The sequence below is a fragment of the Indicator indicator genome, chromosome 22 (assembly GCF_027791375.1).
Source record: "Indicator indicator isolate 239-I01 chromosome 22, UM_Iind_1.1, whole genome shotgun sequence".
Classification (NCBI taxonomy): Eukaryota; Metazoa; Chordata; class Aves; order Piciformes; family Indicatoridae; genus Indicator; species Indicator indicator.
Window position 1 is genome coordinate 9,615,057 of NC_072031.1, and position 22,956 is coordinate 9,638,012.

The following is a 22,956-nucleotide window of genomic DNA, read 5'->3' on the forward strand; positions in this document are numbered from 1 at the left end:
CAATATTACAGCATGGGTACTGTGAAGAAAAATGAGCTCTACATCTGATTCACAACACTGCCTTGCAAACTGCTGTGCTTGCACAACTGAGACCAGGAGCCTCAAGGTGTTTACTCCTAGCCAGTGGACATGTCTCCATCCAGCCAGTCCTATGTTTGATGTGAAATACAGCAGTTGTTGTTTCAGCCTGAAATGATACAGAAACTAGCTGCTGCTCTCACACATGAATGAGATCTGTTGCATGTAAAATCCAAGCAGGGGTCAGAATTCAAAACACCCAATCCAGATAAGAACTCAGCAGGCACTTCTAGAGACTGATTTAGCCCTCCATCGTTTTCAAAGCAGAGAATGTACTGCAAATTCTGCTGAGGGGAATAGAGTTGTTATCTGGGAAAATCCAGCCATGGACAAATAGAATCAGGAAAGCTAAATATTTGGCAGCACAAGCAATCTGGGTAGAGTTCAGCTGAATACAGAGAACAACGTGTGTGTCTTATAGCCCAGTTTCAGGCCATGTGGAGTTTTAAAGACTACAGTTTAAGGCAGTAGCCACAGAAATTATTCCATTTTGGCACACAAGTAGGATATGCCATGCTCTATTTCAGTTTCCTGAGAATGATATCTTTTATGTCAAAAGTTAGTTAATGCATTTTCATCTATACAGGCTAGGTTTATTGGTTTGCTTTTATGGTGACATGGAACAGATGGATGCTGCTGTGGCCCGTGCTTTACTTCATCAAATGATTAAATGCAATCAATTGAGAGGCTTCCAGGCTGAGGTTCAGAAGGTGGGTACAATGCACATTCTTCTTGGCTATCCTAATCCTGAAAACAGAGGAGGAAGAACATTCTTATTGTATTTGGAAAGAAAAGAATGAAAAATGACTGGAATCTAAGAAAGAAGTGGAAATAATTTTTGATCATTTAATGCAAAGAATAAAAAACATTCTCGGTGTTTTTATTGTGCTTGTTCTTTTGTCTCTGTTTCCTCCTGTTCCATATTCTTCTGACAATATTTTTGAATTTTTGAGAAGTGTGATATCACTAAATGATTGCCATTGCCTATTGCAGAAACTCTAGTCAAAGTTTTGGGTGATAATGAAAATCAGTTCTTGGCAGATTTCTGTTTCCCATCTGATTTTATTATTTACTTTAGCTCAAATCACAACTCCTGAACATTGCCATGCAAAACCAGACGTTGAATGATATCCTTGGATCTCTGTCAGATGCTGTGGTTGGAGTAACTTCAAGTCAGCTGGAATCTTTGTCACCTGAAGCAGTACATAATGCTATTGCAACATTAAACCAAGTCTCTGGGTGGGCAAAAAGCCAAGTTATGATTTTATCCAGTAAATATCTCTCTTATGAAAAGGTACCTCTTTCTTACCTTCTGTTTTTAAAAGTGAAATGCTTTTTTCTAAACAACAGCTCTAGATTTTGGAAAGTTTAGTAGAAGACTTCTTAAAATTTTGCTTAAATAAAAACATCCAAGACTGCACCTCCCAAATGAATACTCTAGTAACAGAGAGAACAACTGTTTGAATTTGGCAGCTGTATATATTATTTTGTCTGTATCACTGCCCTGAGCTGAATTTGCATGATCAGAAATCCCAGATTATATATTCAAACATACTGCCATGGAAAGAATAGGACCCTCTGAGAAAATTGTTGGATTTATTCATAACCTGGGCAATCTTGTCTGACTTGAAAGATGTCTGAGGGAGGTGCATCCCCAAGCAAGAAACATTATTGTTTGCAACAATAATAGTTTTGATTTATATATTAACTTTTGCTTTTAAATAGACCTGCTGCCAGAAAACTTTGTTTGTGCTGTTATCTCTGCAGGTCTTATCATCCTATAACGTTAGTCAAATGGGCACATTGGTAACTGGTATTAGCACCCAGTCATTCTACAGCATGAACCCAAAGGAGCTTTCTCAGATTATTCGTGGCACAACATCCCAGTACTTATCTGATTTATCACCTACACAACATCAAGGGATCCTCAGGAAGGTGATTATAAACTGCAGCATGTAGCAGGTTCTCTCTGTGCAAGAGCACAGTAGCCAGAGTGTGATTTAAAATGTTGTCAGAGAGATGTCTATTCTAGCTCAATGGTTAATATTTCCAGTGGTTTTTATGAACCCCAAGTATATTTTGGAGGCTCTCTACTGCTTAGTCCTGTGGCATTTTTAATACTGGCATGTTTTTACTTTATGCTCTTAAGAGAAATATTGCACAAAATAGAAGGAAGCACAAATCCTGTAAATCTAAGCATCAGTTCTGAAATGCCATGTATTTATCTGTTCCTCTTTTTAGATAACTGCATCTGGAGATTTTTCGTCCTCACTCAAAGATATACAAGGAGCTTTCTTTAAAGAAATATCTCTTTCTGATTTATGCAAGCAGGCTGGATATAATTCTTCAATGATGAAAGTAAAAGAATTAAGAAGTAGCCAGGTAAAATTTGTTATACAGGTCCCACTCCACTGCAATTTAGTATGCTTGGAGTATAGGAAGAGCATTGTAATACACATGTTCCAGGAGCATAGGTAAAAGAAATTAACTGGCACAGATATCTTGATATAAACAACCAGAGGTCACTTAGAGCCTAGGCAGTATTATGAGACAATGTTACAGAAAGCAAATCATTAATAATGCAGCATTTAGAAGTCTTCAAAATTCTGCACAAGATGTTCTCTTTCCGGTACTTTATAGGAGACATTTGCATGTACAATCAACCCTTTGGCTCTGTCCAGAGAGATGCAAGGTTGGACCAGATGATCTCCAGAGATCCTTTCAAACCTAAATTATTCTGTGGTTGCATGCCATGGACATGTTCAGCATCATCCCATAGTGCCAGTCAGTGATGTCCTGTGAAAAATAAATTCAGCACCAGATGTCAAACATTTTGTTTGGCCAGGCTGGACTGTAGAAATGCCTTTAGAGTATATAAGAGAAGTTAAGCATACAAAAATGTTACAGTAATTATTGCACCTTGCAATTGAATTACCTAAACTTAACCTTAACTATGGTGGGTTTTATTCCAGGCTTTGTATCTGTATGAATTACTGTCTAAGGAAAACTATCCTGTTGACCTTCTCAGGTATGGATAACAGTCTCCAACCTCTCTGGGAATGGGGTTTGAGTCTATTTTTGGAGTGAGAGTGACTGACAAGAACTTAAGATAGCACAAAATAACCACATAGCACTTATGTTTTTTCAGTCCTTGATACCAGAGGGTAATTCTCCTTCCTCATTAAAAAGTAGTTTTTGTCACAGTTGTGGATTCCTTTGATCCTTGAAATCAGTCCCTCTTGAAGTGCTCTGTGTGCAAACTGAATGATGGTGCAGTGGTGTGCCAGTCAGTAGCTTTCAATTTGATTACATTTTTGCTTCCAATAGCTTCTCAATTACAAGAATCAGGAAAGAGAGGTAGTCAAGAAACTGTATCTTAGAACATGGGTTTGGGGAGTAAGGACTAGATCCTGCTTATGTATTCAAAAGATTGAACTTTTCTTTCCTTATCAGCACAGGACAGCTTGTGAAAGGAGTAACTTGTCAGCTCATTGAAAGTATGGGCACAGACATGTTTTTAAGCAGTTTTAAATTCTTTGAGAACAATCTTCATCTGCTTTCTCCATATCAGGTACAATCAAAATAAGATTTTGTGTGCACAAACATACCACTCCATATCCAAACTATATATAAATTAGTATTTGGTGAACTCTATTTTCATTTTTTCAAAATCTTGGATGCCTGAACTTCTCTGTTAACATATCTCATTTAGATCTTTTATGTGCAAATTTGTCTGTTATACTTCATTTTGACAGTTTAATTTGTCACTTAAAAATGGCATGAAATTTCTGCAGTCCTTCTAACCTGCTAATTCATGAATAATCTCTCTGGAAATACACATAATTTTTCAAAACCTACAAATGCTCTCATGCACACAAATAATAGGATGTTTTATCTCTGGTAACTACAAACGAGAACTCCATGCTACTTAAAAAGAGCCAAAGAAAAATGCTCTCTGAAGAGCATTTGTAGAGTTTTTATATATTCTGATTTATAACCATGTTTTCATTCATCTTCAAATAATACAAATGTCTAAGATCTTAATTTTTGTTGCTTTTAGGTTAATTGTTTGGCTTGGAAGTTTTGGAAAGTCTTCAATGCATCTATTCCTCCCTTCCTCTTATTGGTGCTCCCGTAAGTTACATCTCACTACACCTTAAGTTACTGTATTTGTAGCAGTACACTCAGTAATCCCTCTGAGCACTTTTTAATAACCTCCTCAGTCCTAAGAAATCTGATGATTCCTACAAATGGTAATTTATAGATTGCAGCCAAAATCTGTGTTGAGTGAAAGCTGGTAACACCTGATGCCTTTTGGTGCAGCTCGTTTTGTCACAGTTGTGGATTCCTTTGATCCTTGAAATCAGTCCCTCTTGAAGTGCTCTGTGTGCAAACTGAATGATGATGCAGTGGTGTGCCAGCAATGACAAAGCTTGTGATGTTGCTGCTTTGTACTGGTGCTGATGTCAGCTAAAAGAAAGGAGTTCATTGGGCTTTCTTGAGCATTTAGAATCACAAAACTAACTTAAATGCAATTTATGCTGAATGGTTTTAATTTGCTTCCCTCCCTGCCTACTCTCAGCTGTGAGACTTGGTTTTCCTGTCTCTTTGGGGTTTTTTGGAGAGTGGATATGTAAGACAAAGCCATTGGGTACTGTCCCAGCACATTGCTCTGTGTTGTTAAAAACATTTCAGCATATTTGAAGACATTTTTGTAAGATAGCAAAACTTTGCATTGCGTCAATAGCCAAGTAATATTCTGTGATAGCTTCTTTCCTCAGAGAAAAAATAATAATTGTACCTTGATAGGAACTCTGGGTTGTACAACTTGCTAATCCCCCCTTTTCCTTTATTTCACTCTTCCAGCACGCTTAAAGGGATAAAAGGGAATAAAAATTGTTCTTTCTATGGAATATTTGTAGTCAAAAAAAAGAAAAAAACAACTAAGAAGATAAAAGGATTCTGTCTGGAAAAAGCATTGCACTGCTTAAAACCAACAAAAAATAATAGACTTTAATATAAAGTTTTCTGCAGAATGCAGCATCGTGTTGTTTGGCCAACAATTGCATGTTGATTGTTCATGGCCATCAGGAGTTGCTGGTGCTGTTGCCTGCAAACCCTGATAAGGCTGGGCTTGTGGCTTTGTTTGCAAAGGCTGCCTGCCACCTGGGTGGAGAAGAATGTCACTTTGTTTAATTTGGCAGGCTTTCTTGGACTTTGGTAGAAAGGAAGCTTACTCTAAAATTATTTCTTGTCCTTAACCTGCCCAACACAACTTCATTCATCAGAAAATTATTCCTAATAAAAGGAGAAAGGAGAAAAGTTTCTGAACTGTGGACAGTCTTGTTTCATATGGCATTAAAGCAGCTCCAAGCACTTTTGTCCATGCAGCTTAACCATAACCCTTAGCCATTGATGAATTAGAAGAAAATGTAAGTTAAAGTGTGGATTAATTGCACTTCTCTGGCTTGGCTGGTTTACAATTTTTCAAGGCTTGTCTCTGAATTTTTCTGTCACCACAGCTTACGAGTGTGGTTGTGGGTGTAGAAAGGTCAGGTTTATGTTCTCACACCATTTGAATTCTTTCTGCAGGGCTGAGTACCTAGAGTATGTTTCAGACCCTTTGTGTGTCCCTTTCATTGAAAGTCTGGGGAAGACTGAGATGGACCTTTTGAATCCAAGCCTTCACAAAAAGAACACTGTCCTGCAAAAAGTGCAGGAGTGCTTGGTATGTATGGCTAGAAGGGGTCCGCAGTGGAAGGGAAGCTGCTAAAAAGTAATCTGTAATTAGCTACTGACAGTTCTGAACTAAGTGGTACTGGTTGATTAATTTTCTCTCTCTTTATTGCCATGTGGTGGATCACAAAGTTATCTTGCCTACTTGTACTCTCATTCTGCATGCAGACACTCATGGTCTCTTCTATACAGATGGCAACCTGAGACAGAGACTGTCCTGCTCTGTGTGTGCAATGAAGCCACAGCTGGTGGATTCTGGGAGCCCCAAAGCAAATAATTCGGCATGATAATTTCTTCCTCATCACAAGCAAGAGCAGTTTAGACTCACCTAGCTCAGACAAATTCTTAGTGCCAAGGTCCCAGGCAACCTGCTATAGCTGACCTGCTTTGAGCAGGGGCATGGGCCAGGTGACCTCCAGAGGTTCCTTTCAAATTCAGCCATTCTGGGGCTTTGTTTGCACATATTCCTGCACGACATTTCATATATGTCAGGCACCATCTGTACAAGTTCTTGACTGTGTCCTTGTGGTTTTTAATGTACTGGTTTGATTTTATTGTTCCCTCACTAAAGAAACCTTTTTTATAGCTTCCTTAACAATTTTCTTTAGCTCCATCCATGTTACAAAGTGTTCTCATGCAATGTGGGTGCTGATCAGTCAACTGGCCTGGAGCTGACCCTGGTGCACCAGGAGCTGTTCCCCCTTGCTCCAAGCCATGCTCGTCCTGTAGTGCTGTTGGTGGCACAGGAAGCTCTGTGGGAGTGGTGGTGGTACCAAGAGGATTTTGTGACTTCTGCTGTCTGGGAGCTGCAGCATTTGTTGGTTTTTAAGGGAAAGTAGTTCTTTGACATAGCTGTGAATATTCATGTCCTTATACATACTAACCAGCTGTGTAATCCCTAGAGTTTTGACAGAAAGAGAAAAGAGAAACCCTCAGAGCTGAACCTTCTGAGAGCAAGAGCATGTGGTCCCTTTACTACAAGGGCCTTGTGAGGGGTCTGCAGCCAGGCAGAACTGCACCACCTCTGCAGGTGTTGGGTGGTCACCTGGATATAGAGATTCAGGCAGGAGACTGAGTTTTAAGTATTTGTTAGGTGTGCTTCAATGTGGAATGAGGAATACACTGAAATCTCTGAGAAGGGCTTATTAAATACCACCGGTTACACTGGTAAAAGCTGAAAGTATAAAGCAGTCTCTGCAAAAATTAGAGATTAAGTTCCCAGTGAAAACTGTTGTGTCTTTGTTCCTTAAAGGGTCACAGAGCTTAAAAGGGTTGTGATGCAGTTGAGTGATAACAAGGCAAGAGCCAAGATTAGCTCTGCCAGCAAGGTAAATGCTTCTTGTTTCAGAACGGCTCCATCGCTGATGAATATGACGTTGACCTACTTGGAAATCTAATCTGCCACTTACCTCCAGCCTTTCTACATGGCAGAATGTCCCTAAGGGCAATGGCAACAGCCCTTCATCAATTCAAACTCTGCCAACACCTCAGCCATGAGCAGAAGGCTGAAATTAAATACAAACTCCTTGAGTTATATGGGTAAGGTATTAGATATACCTCCTTGTTTATGCTGATGGTTGAGCCATGCAAATACCAACTGTTTGCTTTGCAACTGCAATGAAAAAAACACAAAGCAACTTCTGTCACTGGCTGAGCTTGGAATCTTTGTCCACTAGAATGACATTTCTGTTCTTGTGTGTAACATGATAACTGGAACTAAATGCATGCATGACTTAAGTGCCAGAGGAAAAGGAGAAAATGTCTAATGTTTGAGGAATGGCAGGCCAACAGACTCTGGCATGGCAAGAGAAAGGATGTTACATGCAGAGAATGGTGCAGGAATGCAAAGAATGGGAAAATGGTAGTGGGGTGGTTAATGTGCTGGTATGAGTAGAGAAATAAAGACTGCAAGCACCTGTGACAGTGAGAGAGAGCTAGAGGGAAAAAGCACAGTCTAGATAAGATGGCCTAGCACCCTTTCCAGCTGAATCTGAGAAGTTCCAATGCTAGGGATTCCTCTACTTCCATGTGGCAGATGCTCCAATAGCTGATTGTCCTTGTGAAAATTTTTCCTCTTGTATCTAATCAGAATCTCCCCAGGAGGAACTTGTGCCCATTATACCTTTTCCAGGTGACTTTTCATAATAAGGGAGTCTCCATCTTTTTTACAGTCACAGTAGAATTTTGATTGCAAACTAATTTTCCAAAATATGTCTTCAGCTCTCCAAACAACTGGACAGCTGAAACAACATTAGATGTTGGACCATTCATATCTCTGCTGTCAAAAAGGGAGCTAAATGTCCTTGCTGAAAAGGTATGTTTTTATTATGATTTTTAAATTTTAAGCATATAATGTTAGAATTTGGCTTTGTGGCTGTCGTGAGGCAGTGTAAATTACGTAACTTGAATGCTAAACTAGGTAGATAATTCTCTTGGCAAGGAACCATGTGTTGATGTTTCACACATTCCTGACTCCTTCAAAATTTCTGAGATTTCCTCTCAAAAGTAATGGTAGTATAGACAAAAAAAAATTGTACATTGTCATGTAGGAAATATAAAGAAAGGTTCATTTCGAGTGGCACAGACTCAGATAATTGTTAGTACTTTACACCTTTCAGTGTTGTTTCCTCCATTATCCTGCCTTACAACAATGAAAATTATGTTTCTTATCCTGTTAATAATGGGATCACGCTAATCAAATTAGCATTTGCTCATGTAGCCCTTTGCCCTAGGGCTGGTTTAGCACATGTTAATAATAACTGATAGCCTCAGCATTGCACTTTGTAGTTTCTTTGCTCTCTTTTGTTCTTATAATCTTAAAATTTTTGTGTGTAGAAGTAAACTATACTGGAAGCAAGCACAAACAGCTTTTCTCAGGAGATTATAATTAATCAAATAGAACAGGACTCTTTAACTGAAAGGAAGGTGTTTAGCAGGGTGGAGAAGAGAGGTCAAAAAAAGCCTAAAATAATGAACAAATTGAAGTTACGTCACATAACTTTAATCTGGTCCCTATGCTCAATTCTTATATTGATCTGGAAAATTTAAGACAAAATAAAGGATGGTCTGACCACAGACTCCTATAGGCAGTGCTAGGGTGTCACCAGAAGCTGAGAGGGCATGCAAGAGGGAGTATCACTCAGAATTGGCTTTGTTTCTGATTTTTTCCCCCCTCTCAAACATATGCAGTGGACCTTTCAGTACCAGCCAGTTTACTCTCCTCTTCTGAAACGTCTGCACAAATAGGAAGGGGACTGAGTTGTTACTAACTCCTACTTTGTTGAGGTCTGCACAAGTCTTTCTCTGCAAATTGATTGTTTTAAAAGGGAGAAAGAAATCTTATTTATTCTTTCTTTACTTGGGAAGTTCCCAGATACCATTTTGCAAATAGCGAAGGCAACTGGACCAATTTCTTCAGCTGAAGAGCTTCTATCAACTGTATTTGAATCCATCTCCAATGCCACTGCCAGCACTGACTCATCTCTCACCAGACCTGGTCAGTATTTCACCCAATATCTCTGCAGAGTTCCAGATTTACAATGGTGCCATTTGGGGCTGGGAACACGCAGTTCAAAAAGGCTTTTTTTTCTCCTTGGTCATCAAACACATTCTGAGAAGCCAGATAATAAAAAGTAAAACACCAAGTACCTTAGAGGTGCAGACTTTGCCAAAAAACAGCAGAAGTCTTCATTCTGTTGCCCGTAGTTGTCTGATACATTGAGCAATTGCTGAAACAATTTTGTTACAGGATTGCATGGTTAAGCATCTCCTGGAATGTTCCTGAATGCACAAAGGGGGAAAAAATAATTATTTGAATTGGAGGTTTTTGTTTATTTTTATTTTCCTTTGCAATATAAGTGAAAATCCTTGCATTAAAAACCTGTGAAGGTGACAAGTTACTGCTGTGCCAAAAGATTGCACATAGTAAATCCTTTGCCAGACAGGAGCATATGTTGACTCGACTGTTTTTTCAATCTGACATTGGTGGCACTGTGTTCTGTCTGTCTAAATGGACAAAAGTTTTATAATCTAAAAGGTATTTTAATTAGCAACCAAGCGAATCATTAGAATCTCTTATGAAAAATGGATCGTTTTCTTTGTATCAGGTATGTTGAGTATATTCTGTTATTATAATAACTTTCTCTTACTTGAAATTCACCCAAGCAGAATTTTTAAGCTACACCATCCTGTGCCATGGAAAACAACTTTGCTTTGAAAAGTGCTGATGGGAACTGATACCCCAACGATTTTAAGGACTTTGGTAGCCTGCCTTTATCTCTTTGAAAATTTCCCCATTGGTTCTATGCCTAACAAAATACAGGTCCAAGCTCTCAGCAAACCCTGAGCCACCATGGAAATCCATCTGCTGGTATAACAGCAGCTCTAAATGATGACTGTATGTATTTGGGAATTAATTTCTTCATGATAGTGCTGTATTCATACACAGAGAGATGCAGAGGGTGTTCTGCAGAGTTGTATTTTTGCATAGCCTGAAAAAACCCATGACCTCTGTTGATCAGAGCAGTCATTACACAATTATCATGCTCTAAAGGAGCGGAATCGAACTGGTGGAATAGCAGACTGTTAGTCCATCTGTATGCGTTTGTTGATCAAGGAAACTATCAGATCATAAATCATATTTCCTTAGACATGGGCCCCAGGACCAAAGGTGCAGCACAAGGTATTTCAGGTGATCAGGCCTGGATTACAACAACATGAATCCTTACCTCTTTAATCACTCACATTCAGTGCAGTTGCAGAGCTGTCTCATCTGCAATGCAACACCAATATCAATCTGCCAGTGAAGCTAATGATCTTTGTCAAAGGGTAACTTGGCTCCAAGGCTATGGAGACTTTTCATTCTTCACTTCAGGTGCACAAGCTCATCTCAGGAGAGTCTGTGAGGTGAAAAATTGAAGGATTGTTTGTGCTAGTGCAAAAAAACACTTCTACAGTCCAGGTGTGGTATTGAGATTCTGTTACTAAACATAATCTTTCCAACTCCACACAACTCACATAGTGGTTTAAGTAAGGAGTGAAGTGTTATGGCTGATTTGCTGGTCACTAGAAAGCTGGATGTTATGAAAATGACTCTAGAATACGCTAGTGCTCTTCATGCTACCAACCTCCTATTTTACATTTCCTACAGTCCAGTTGTGAGCTAATATTAATAATAGAAGCAGTTACCAGTGACAGAGGTCTTATACTTGAGTCTACATTGAACAAAGGTGGTGATTAAGGCAAGGTGAAACACAGAAGGCAAAACTCAGGACTCATGCGTCCGAAGTGCTACCAGAATGTAGTGGCAGTGCTGGAAAAAGAATTCAAGCTGCTTACTTAAAGCACTGAGATGTTATAGTATATTACATATAAAATATGTCCTTCTTCAATCTAAATGTGATGATGCCACAAAACGAAGAGTGAAGTAGCCTCAGATACAGGAAGCAAAGTCAGAAATCTGGTTAGTATTTCCCTCGCTGTAATGGTGCCAGTGTATCTGGTGTGTTACAAATACCAATGTTTTTTCCAAGAAGACAAAATGTTGGATTTTCACAACTTGGGGAAGGGCACTGCACTGTGTCTGGACGGGTAGTATTTAAATGATAAAAGCTGACCTTTTGCGACATGGGAAAGTGACACAATGCAGCTTCACAAGAGGGCGGTGAAAAGGGAGAGCAGAACATCAGATGGTACAGTGGAAGCTGAACAACATTTTCGTTTGCTCAACACATTCAGTCTTTTCAGTGTTCTACCCACTACTGCAGCTTCCTTTGATGCAAATAAATCCCTCCTCTGCTCCTTTCAAAGTACAAATCTACTTTGTACGTTCTCCCTTTATTTATTGGGGGGAGCTCAGGCACAGCTCTGTGAAATTCTTTCTTTTTCCTCTAATGACCGTATCTGAAGACATGTAGGGATTATTTGGTGTAGATAATTATTTAATAAGGTTTCCCTACATTAGTGACAAGGGAGAGAGCAGTAAGCAGCCATATTAGAATTCTAATTTCTGTGTTGCATCAATATTAGAGGTAGATTATGCCAACAAAGACCAGCATTTGTTAAAACAGTGGAAGCTGTCTCATTTGATCATGCATAGGGCTAGAATCTGAGCATAAATAAGGTTTTTAAATGGAGTTTGTCTGTCCAAACAGTTCTGTTGTAAGTGAACAGCTCACTCTAGATCCTGACATTTTAACAACGCGCTTGACATGAAGAACAAGCACTGTGCTTCTCTGACACATCCAGCTTCTGTCTTCACCTTGTTTAAATGTCAGGCAAGTCTTAGTAGACATACATCTTTGTCAGGCTGTTTCAGAGTAAAAGAACCTCCCAGGTCTGTTACTTTCCAGCTGAGCTGGGTTCACATGTGCTGCTTGAAAGTGAGGTTTATTCAGCTGTAACCTTTTTTTGGGGAACAATAACATAGCTTTACGGAGACTTCCACCAAGGTCATCCCAAAGATTCACATTTCATTCTTACTCAAGCGAGACTCCCAGTAAATGATGGCTTTACCTCAGAATAATCCCTTGCCTGAATTTTGATGTCTTTAGGGAATAAGACTTGAGAGAAACTTGCAGGATATTGGTTACTTTTATTACACACATCCAGATTTTAGTTTTACTGTGGCATCCTATATTGTAACTGTTCTAAAATATGTCTGCTCCTATTTTCTTTTCCAGCATGCACTGTCTTTGGAGGACAAAGAATGTAACATTTCTTGCAAGTTAGACAAATTCTAGTTTTATATCCAGGGTGTTAATGTAAATATTTAAATAAATTATTTAATTGCAAGGCAATGTAATTTATCAATATCACATCAGCTGCAGTTAATTCACCATCTGTCACTCAAATCTCTGTATTGCTTTATTTTTTTCAGTCCCCTTGAAGAAAACTCTTGACTTTTGACTTTTTTTTTCAGATTGCCTGGGAACCAGAGTGCCTTCTTCAGAAGAAATTATTAAATTAGAAGAAGCAAACATGTTTTGGTCAGTTCAGGAACTGAAATGCATGGACACAGGCACTTTTGACAAAAATGTGGATCTTCTTGGGACTGTCTCAGGTTTTAATAGCTCCCAGCTTATTGCCTTGAAGGAAAGAGCCAAGCAGGTAACTATCCTGTCTGTGAAGGAAAATTAAATCCATAATTTGATTTGGTTTTATTGAACTATGCAGTTCTAAAATAACTGTGCTGTAGCAGTGTCATTATTGCTACAAGAGCATCTATTTGTTTATTGGAAAAATAATGTGGGATGTTGATAGAAGACTATTGCCCTTGCTTTAGAGTCAACAGGAAAGTTGTTCTAAGCTATTGGCAGATGAAAAATTTAAGTGCTTTTATTTTTGGGTTGCTTTTCTGTTGCTGGATTCTCGTTTTTCTTTCATAAAAGAAAAATCAGCAAGCACTACTCTAGGCTGTTGATTGGCCTGCTGAGAATTAAACTCAGAGTGTTAAACTGTTTACACCAACATTAAATATAGCTTATAGATTACAGTGGTGTAAAACCAGACTGACTGAAAAAGACTGTTACTAGTTGAATAAAGCTTCTTCTCCCACCTTCTTGTCATAGGCAGGGACAAACCCATCAGTAGGAAGTTTTAGAGAGGAAAAATAAACATATGCATTTAGTCTGCCTTTACTAGGATGGCACTGCTGAGTGCACATTACAGAAACACAGCAGACAGAAGACCTCTATCTTTGCCAGGCTGTAGATTCATGGAGAGGAACAGGGCTGCAGTCTCAGCTCTCTTCACCACTCCTGCCACATCTCTTTCTTTTAGAATGCAGAAATGCAGCTCCACTTGAGCTCCTCAGAGAGGTCTCTGCACTACACTCAGCCCATATGTGATGCCTATGCTGCTGCAGCAGCAGTGCAGGAAGCCAGAACTAAAACTTCTCCCCATCCTACACTGCAGCACAGGATCTGTGCCAGAGTACTCAGGGAAGAGTGTTACTCTGGGTCCAGTTCAGCATTCTGTCTCTGGGGTAGAGCATCAGCAAGGTGTCTGGGCTCTGAGTGGTGCTACCTTGGCCACCTGTGGGCTAGGAGAGAAGTCAAACCTTGCTCCATCCCTGTTGCTACTCTTCCTTGGGGGTGACCTCTTGCTGCTTGATGGTTGCCTGCACTGCCAGGGACAGGTAGTGTCCCAAATATACTTTTGTTTCAGCAAGGAAAAGCCTTAGGGTACAGTAAGTTAAGTTGTTTTAGTTGCAGAAAACCTAGAGGTGAAGAGGTTGCCATCTCCAACCTATCTTTTAACTTCGTGTCACCAGCATTTGCTGTAGGTTATCTGCTCTCTGCTTCCATCTCTGCATGGCTCTGTAATTTCGTTCTGTCAAAGTGATCCAATGTTTTAAAAGTCCTTTTTAGGCTCTATCAGCTCATTCTGACAGAATGAGGTTAGGAAGCATCTATAATTGCAGTTGGCTGCAAGTAGTACGAGCACAGATGCTTGGAGATGAGGACCGTGACCTCTGGAGGCAAGCAGGAGCAGTGGAAAAGGTGGGCCTGGACAGCATCTCCTCAGAGCAGCAGCTGCAGCCAAAGTAGTTGATCTGACCATGACTTTTGGGTAGATAAGGCAAACACTGCAGTTTTTAGCAGTGAGGCTCAGCTTTTAAAACTCCTGAACTGCAGGTGCTCAAAGTGAAGTGGCACTAACCACAATTCTGAAAGCAGATGGTAACTCTCTGCAATCCTTTCTCTACTGCCTTATTGCAATAGGGCAATAGTCCACTACATCAACAACTTCCCTCTGTCAGCTCAAAGACATGTGGTTAGGAAAAGGAAAAAAAAAATACAATCCTAGTAGAAAATAAAAACAGCGCACATCTGAGGTCGTGAGAACTAAGGTATTTTGCAGCAGTGCAACATAATGACACGCACACAAGGTTAATACACTCATATTCCAGCTATTATCACTGCAAAGATACACAGATCTGTAGTGCAACAAATGAAAGTATATTCTGTGTGTATGAGTGTTTGTGAGACAGATTGCTGCTAGACAAAGACAGGCTTCCTGTATATTCATTTGGAAAATGCAACATAGTGTTACACTGAATGTGAAGCTTGAGGAATCAGCCAGTACAGGCAAAGCCCTTTGAAATGATGTGCATAACATGCTGTTATGTTATTAACTAAAGAGCATCTTTAATTAAAAGTCTGATTAAGCCAGCTTTAATTTCTCCTAAATTGATTGATTTCCCCTAAAAGAAACCATGTACTATCATGGTCCCAAACTAATTCAAAAAGTCTGGTTATCAGATTGTGTCTTAATGAAAGTAAGAAGCTTAGCTCACTTGTAAGTGGAAGGTCTCCAAGCTCTGGTAACAGATGTATGGATCTGTAGTCTCTAGGTGAATGAGGACAAAGGAGTGTTCCAGCATCATGTGTTGTGTTATTTATATCATAACGGCTGAGATTTCATCCAGCACTGTCAGATAATACTATTTATGAAGTACTTCACATTCTGTAGTTTATGACCTAGATCAGGAAATAGACACACAACATTTTTAACTGCCCATGTTTCACATATCTCTTAAGCTAGAGAATTAAATGCTTTAAAACTGGGCTGATGCTTTTTACTATCTATTTTCTTTGTAAAAGATGGAAATTTCCCAGGCTTAGATGCTTTTTCTGTTTCTTTATGACATCGTAAAACCAACATAAAAGATCTGGTGGAAACTCAGTGTGGAGGTACAAGTCCAGGAAAGCATCTTTTAAACAAATCCTTAACCTGAGGGTCATAGTTGAGAGAACAGCCCAGTGGTCCTGAGGCTGCTCGGTGTTGGACAGACCACAGCTCTGTGTAAGGAGTATCTCATTCCAGCGGTCTGGCCGCTTTTTTCTTATTTTATGCTGGTTGCACAGCTTCATATATATCTGAAGTTAAAACACTTTTAGTAGGCAACTGCAGAGATACTCCTTCAGCTTTGACCTTTCTAATTTTCTGGACAAAAGTTAAGTTGTAGCAATCCTTTTGTGTGCAAAGAGGCATATTTTGGGTATTGGGACTTTTAAAACCAAGGAGTTTGGGAATGGTGTGTATGGAGAAAGATTCATAATGGTCTAACAGATATTAATGAACCTCTTCTAAAGGTCTGGGGATCACTGCCACACTGGAAAAGTTATCATATCGTTTCCCTGGGCCGCATTGCCCTGGCACTCACAGAACATGAGATCAAAGAGCTGGATTTGCATTCTATTGACACCATTTCTGTACTTAGTCAGCAAACAGAATGGACTCTTACCCAGGTGAGTATGTTCTGGAACGTACTCCTGGTAAAAGGCATAGGATTCACACCCTTTGCCTAGGAAACAGATGCAGCAATCCACACTACTTCCTCCAGCTTTTCAGTGGCTCTGAGCCCAGGGAAAGTGGGCAGGTAGGTCAGCACTGATGTCTGCCCTGCTGCTGGCTTCCCTGGTGAGATGGCCAAGATGGCATTAATCACTATTAACTGTGGTGGTGATGAGTGTATTCTTTAGAACTCACCCACAAAGTTGTAGAAAGAATTTAGCTGCTCCTCTCACGCTGGCCTCAGAGCAGACACTACTGCTAGGAAATAGTAGCCCTCCCTGACTAAGAGTCATCACTGAAGGGGTAGTGTGCCCCGCAACCTCAACACCCATTGCCCCAGAAGCCTAAGTTACTAGCAAAATAGTTCTTTCATCTTCACTTCCTTGAATAACTTCGAGTTGTGTCAATGGAACTTGCAAATTAAGAGTTAAAAGCTTGTATTTGTACGTGCAGTGGCACTGTATTTCTGACTCTGTGACCTATACTATTACTGCTTCTTGCATGCACAGATGCCATCATGGTGGCAGCCACCTTTGGCAGAATATCCCAAATATGTTTAATAGATTCCTGTTATGAAGAGCACCATCAGAAGGAAGCACTTGGGAGGATTTTATACAATACTACTTGGCTTGTGTGGTTTCCTGCTGTCAGTAATAGCTAGCTAAAAGCGATTCATCCTGCCTGACTGCAGTTGTCTGAAATTCAGAGAGCTAGTTTAAGCTAGTCATTTGAGGCTCAGCTTTGTGGAGAGATTTGAAGGTCTTGGAAGATGCTTGTTTCTGTCACTGACTTTGGAGGATGCCTTCATGGCAGGCTTAAGCTAGACAAGGAGTTTTTAAATGGTTAGTTTAGGCTGAGTACCATCCTAATTGGCTTGCAAAGACATTTTGGTACCTATATCCCCTTCATATGTGAAAATTAATCCTAAATACAGGTCACCACCTATATAAGACATTTAAATAAGACAGGGCAACCTGGAAAATTCATATTGATCCCCTTGAGTACTTTTTGTTTCCTGTGGCAATGTCACTGAATTGGACAGTTCTACTGGGTGATTCAACGCCTGTTTCTTCTGGCAAAGTGTTTCCTTGTGACCCAGCAGAAGAGGTACAGAGTGCTTTCAAATCGTTGCACTTACAAAGTGGTTGTGTAACAGTGCCCTGTTTAAGTGTCACATATAGGTGGTGACAGTGCTCCTCCTGAAGGCCATGGCAAATTTCCAATTCATTACATCGGGAAGGCTCAGGATTATACATTGCCCATAATTTCTGGTAAAATTTTGAGCTAGTAACAAAACCTTCAATAATATTTACTCTGTTCATGCATAACATCTTACTCCTTTTGTAGGCAAGATCTATTTTGCAAGGCTTTCTAGAAGACTCTGGTCAGGCGATCAGTACACTGAAAAGCTTTGATTTAGTTGGCCTAGGAGCTATTCTCTGTGCTTTGAACTCTACAGAAATCATGTCCATAAGGACTGCTGAATTCAGGTACTCTTTTTAATACTTAATGAAATATTTATCAGTATCTCTATTGATAAAATGTATTGTTTGCTTTCAATACTTCTGGAGCCTAAAGGATACTTTTTAACATCTTAAATGCTTTTAGAAAGGCAGTAACTGTTATGGAAGGTATACATTAGTTGCTTAAAATATATTCTATTTTAGGTTTCCTCTGCCATTTATATCCCACCATTTAAGTATTGTATTGAGAAACACATGGTTTTGCTCAAAGCATTAAACATTTGTATGCAATTTCTGTACATACATTTTAAATTGGAATTAGATTTACAGTCTTCTTACAGTAGACTAAATATATTCCAGGCATATTTAGCATTGCATGTGATTGCAGCATGTGTTGTTAACCTTGTTGCCTTTTTGCAGTGCTGCTGTTGCAAGAATTGGCCTGTTGTTTTGTAGCACTCCTGTTCTCAGGCAGTTTAAGAAGATGACAGAATCTGTGTTTGGTACTACTACCAGTTGGAATGGCTCTATTTTACAGGAAATTGGTACTATAGCAGGTAACAAGATTTGGACTCCAGATGGTGATGGTTCTAAAGCATTGTTATTAAGCATTAAGAGCCAGGTTCACATAGCAGTACATTTTTCAAGACTGGCAAAAGACATTTCTTTTAGGGAAGAGTCACCTGCAGGGATGAACATCCAGAAATTTCACTACCATTAAGGAAAAGCTGTGGTATGCTCCATAAAGTTCTTTGAATCCGCTCAAACCAACCTAGGGGAGCACAGCCTAAGTTACTTGGGTCCTGCAAGTTTGAAAGGATAAATCAAGAAGGGCAAAACAAACCAGGATTTCAGACCCACTCAGTATTTGTGACCCGTGCTGCTACAAGGGTAGCTGTGTTTGGTTGGAGCAGTGCTCTCACTGACCAAGCATCCTGCCTCCCAACAGTGTAAAGAATGGGCTGGTCAAGGAAGAGTGAAAGAGCAGGATTAGCCTGGGGTGATACTTTTCCAGAGTGCTTTCACAGCCTCGGAGACTTCCTGAGCCAGAGGTCACACACAGTTTTGTTCATGGATTTTTTTCCCCTGTGAACATTTAACTGCACATTGAACTCTCATAAATTTTAGCATCCCTGATACCTACAGCAATGATTCTGTAAGTACCTAATGGGTGAAGAAGTAGCTCCCACTGCATGCTTGTGCTCTCTAATCTTTCATTAGAACAGACTGTGAACAAGCATTCCCTAATAACACTGCTTATGATTTTATTGATTTTTATCATTGTCTCTTTTCCAAGATAAAGTAACTTAGGTAGAGTACATTCCATAGCAGTGGTTAGGTAGACAATTTGTAATGCTGGAATATAATGAAAGAAGCAAAACAGAGAAAGAAGCAGTATCTCTCTCCACTATTCACAAGAGTAAACATTTGATGGATGTTTTGTATAAATGCTTAAAAAATTTAATTTCTTTAAAAAAAAAACAAACTGAGTTTTGATCCTAATATTTTGTTTTCTTGTTTGTTTTTTTTTAGGTGGTTTGAATGAGGAGGAATTAAAAGCTTTTGATAAAAACTTGATGCCATATTTCCAGCCAAGAGCAATAAGACTTATACCTCCTGAAATCTTCCAAGTAAGAGTTCAATTGCTGAAGAAGTAGCTGAATTTCTCTACTACAAATAAACAGTTCATTGATCCATATTCTGAGTTTGAGTTTCAACAATAATTTTTCTGAGAAGCAGTCAAGGATCTGAAATATTAAATTTCAGCTTTCATCTGTATTTCTGATGTCCACAAAATACAATCTAGACAATCTTTATTCTTCGGAATGCATCCCAAGGGAAAACAAAAGATCTCACTGTCAGGAAGCAGGGAATGGACTCTCTTCTTCCAACACTGTGTTCAGATTTGAGTTTTCTTCTCTATTTATTATCATTTGCAAGGATGCTATGATAGCTACAAATGTCTTTTCTGACTATGTAAGGCGTTTTTTATTATCCTAAAAAATCTGGCAACATTCTCCTGAGTTTGCTCTGGAAACAGATTGTTCAGGCAGAAAAAGATCAGAAAGGAATTACATCTAATTACAGCAGTTCTGAATGTGGACCAGGAACTGAAATGTGAATCTTGAGATCATTGCCCCAAACTTTATTTGACTTAGTGACATGATTAATATTCTGCCTAGACTGGTCTCTTTCAAATGCTCAGGCAAGAAATGTACTTACAGACAGATGAGCTAAACAGATAGTTAACTGTGTCAGCTCCCATAAAAAGAAACACTCCTTGAACACTAAATGTTTTTCACAGTACCACTGACAGTTTAGATAAGCCTGAAATGTCCTCAGTGAAACTATTTATTTGCTAAACAGGCAAAACTGAAGATCTATAGCGTCTTGTAGAATTTCTTTCAATGAGCAAATGTTTTTGTTAGTAAGAACAGCTATGATACTACAAAATATGCTTAACAAATAACAGGACACCTTCTTGGAAGAATTTTCTGCATTTGAAAGATTCAAAGCAGATTTTGGGTTTACATGGGGTTTGTATAGCATCGCTTTACATCTGTATACATTGTTCCAATTCTGATTTGAGAAAAATTACATTGTCATTGAGTTAAGAAGAGGCTCATTTCAGAAATTCTAGGCCTGTAGGCATTAACTTGAGTTTACTCATTGTAAAAGAGCACAGCATCTGATAGACAGTGAAAGATTTGGAAGGGTTTGCTCCATTGTCTGACCTACTCAAAAGGGGAATTGAGTCTTTCTGAAGTAGAACCTGGATGCAGAATGTTGCAGCAAAAAGACTTGTTGTGTAGGAGACTAAAATTCTTGTGACTGCAGAACATTAGAGAGAACCAAAGACATCCAGCATGCCCAACAGTGCAAGCTGGTTCATTGTTATGTGATACAAGATGAATAATGTAAGATTATGACTGTCAAGTTTTATTTTTAAACACAAGTTTTACTATGATCACATTTGAAAGATTTTCACTCTAAAAGAGAAATTGAGCAATGATATTAAAGCATGGGGGTTTGTCATCTCATTCCTCTACTGCTAACTATAATCAAAGGTCAAACATGAGTTCAAGTGAGGTTGCTTAGGAGCAGATATAAGAGGAAATAAATGAAAACACAAGAGGATGTACAATGTCATCAGTCTTTGAACAAATCAGAAAAGAAATGGCTGGAAAATTAAAGTCCAGTGATGTACTGAAGAAGTGTCCAACAGAGTGCTGACATATAAAGCTTCTCAAGATGTCAGATTCCAGCAGCAAAGAGAAGAGTGAAAGACAGGTGAATGGTCAGAGAAGAAAATGAACGCAGAGGATTTTTTTAAGCTCTATTGAGCTCTTTTATAGCAACGCTGTTGAAGGCTACTTCTCTTCATTCTAAATGCAAGACAGTGCTGCCTTTAGATTCCTTACCTGCCTTATATAATTGACAGTCTAAACCAATTTCTCTGGCTTTTATTCCTCCTAGGCATTGTCTCCAGAACAAATAGCAAACCTGGGCCCTGAAAATGCCGCCATGGTTACCAGATTGCAGTGTGAGCTTCTGAATGCATCACAGCTCCAGAGCCTTCAGCTGGCACTGGATGGAGCCAGGACAAGCAGCCCAGAGATACCAAATGGAGCAATCGCTACGCAGGAGGTGCAAACCCCAGCTCCAAGCAGTGAGTAGAGTCACTCCCTCCTCCTGCTGAGAGGGGAAGAACACAGCCACCAATGGGGTGTGCAGTCTCACAGCATCCACCAGAATCAGACCTGTATTTTGAAGGTGGATTACAGTGAATCAGCTTTTTAGCTCGTGCCTCAAATGATGGGCCTGACCAAGACAAACAGCAAGGATAATTGAAGAAGACTGTGAGACAGCATTAGCAGCTATATGCTGCTAGTAGCATTACAGTATGCTTGTGTAAAATGTAGTCTGAAACAATAAGCTTTTTCTTTCTTTCTTTCTTTCTTTCTTTCTTTCTTTCTTTCTTTCTTTCTTTCTTTCTTTCTTTCTTTCTTTCTTTCTTTCTTTCTTTCTTTCTTTCTTTCTTTCTTTCTTTCTTTCTTTCTTTCTTTCTTTCTTTCTTTTTCTTTTCTTTCTTTCCTTTCTTTCTTTCTTTCTTTCTTTCTTTCTTTCTTTCTTTCTTTCTTTCTTTCTTTCTTTCTTTTTCTTTTCTTTCTTTCCTTTCTTTCTTTCTTTCTTTCTTTCTTTCTTTCTTTCTTTCTTTCTTTCTTTCTTTCTTTCTTTCTTTCTTTCTTTCTTTCTTTCTTTCTTTCTTTCTTTCTTTCTTTCTTTCTTTCTTTCTTTCTTTCTTTCTTTCTTTCTTTCTTTCTTTCTTTCCTTCCTTCCTTCTTTTCTTTCTTTCTTTCTTTCTTTCTTTCTTTCTTTTCTTTCTTTCTTTCCCATGCTCTTTGCCTATATTTAAGGCAGGGCAGTCCATCTCTGGACCTTCAGATCACCACCTTTTTCTGCAGCAGAACCTCGTTTGCAGCGCAGCACACGGGAAAGGAGGTAGCACTGGGGTGGATCTTTATCCAGACTGTAGGAACCATTGAATATTTTTTCCTTCTGTTCTCATCCTATTTGGAATCAAAGCCTATTGGTATCTATGCTTCAGTGGCTTACCATTTTACTTCTCCATATTGCAGTTTGTACTGTACATGTTATGCTGGCAAATACGTCAGTGGACATTGTACAATGATTGAGAGTTTGCACATAGTCAAGCCAGCATTAAGAACTTATTTCTATCAGAGGGCAAATATTGGTGCTTCCGTTGAGACCAGAGAGACATAAGATGTTGAAGAAGCGAGAGGGATACTGTGGTGCTAAAACAGGAGCAAGGAGGGCTAAATTGCTCTGATGCCCTTTCTGGAATTAGAGCAGAATTTCCCAGAAGTGTGGGAGCACAGCTCCCTCCTGTGTGTCACCTGTTCCCTCTGCACATAGGAGGAGTTTCCCAGGTAAAGATCATCTGAGTTCTTCTTGTTCATTGTTTCCATCTCTGAGCACCACCCCTATGAAATGTTTCTCTTAACAGCTGCATCTGTTAAAATGGAAATTACCATTCTGATGGGTAGCATCTTTTGAGCAGCTGAATGTGATGATTCAAATGCTGGAATTTGCTGCACTGCTTTGAGGTGGTGCAGGTAAGACTGTACTGAACCTGAACTGTATTGTGACATAAAGACATAATGCTTTCTGGTTTTCAGGTGTTCCTTGTTTGAATGGCTTTGGCATCTGTTTGTGTGCTGTCTTTATGCTGCACCTGCCTTTCTGAATCCATGATTGTTAAGATTGAGTAAGTTATAATTTCAGTAAGCTTTATAACAGAAACATAGTTCACCTGTAGCAGTGGTGGCTTAGCAGGAACAATACAAGGTGAAGGACT

The 22,956-nt window shown here is 39.3% G+C and overlaps 1 protein-coding gene across 1 annotated transcript in view; it reads left to right on the forward strand.

The window, feature by feature from the left end:
* Positions 1–21,254, forward strand: part of OTOA (otoancorin) — a 31,459-nt gene extending 10,205 nt beyond the window's left edge. The window contains exons 11-27 of the mRNA XM_054391126.1: positions 665–788; positions 1,157–1,372; positions 1,846–2,013; positions 2,320–2,460; positions 3,051–3,106; positions 3,532–3,649; positions 4,139–4,212; positions 5,671–5,806; positions 7,163–7,353; positions 8,035–8,128; positions 9,181–9,310; positions 12,734–12,921; positions 15,912–16,067; positions 17,461–17,603; positions 17,997–18,133; positions 19,110–19,207; positions 21,054–21,254. Of these exons, the coding sequence (XP_054247101.1) occupies positions 665–788; positions 1,157–1,372; positions 1,846–2,013; positions 2,320–2,460; positions 3,051–3,106; positions 3,532–3,649; positions 4,139–4,212; positions 5,671–5,806; positions 7,163–7,353; positions 8,035–8,128; positions 9,181–9,310; positions 12,734–12,921; positions 15,912–16,067; positions 17,461–17,603; positions 17,997–18,133; positions 19,110–19,207; positions 21,054–21,254 (2,371 nt within the window). The remainder of the gene's footprint in view (positions 1–664; positions 789–1,156; positions 1,373–1,845; positions 2,014–2,319; positions 2,461–3,050; positions 3,107–3,531; positions 3,650–4,138; positions 4,213–5,670; positions 5,807–7,162; positions 7,354–8,034; positions 8,129–9,180; positions 9,311–12,733; positions 12,922–15,911; positions 16,068–17,460; positions 17,604–17,996; positions 18,134–19,109; positions 19,208–21,053) is intronic.
* Positions 21,255–22,956: the final 1,702 nt, after the last annotated feature.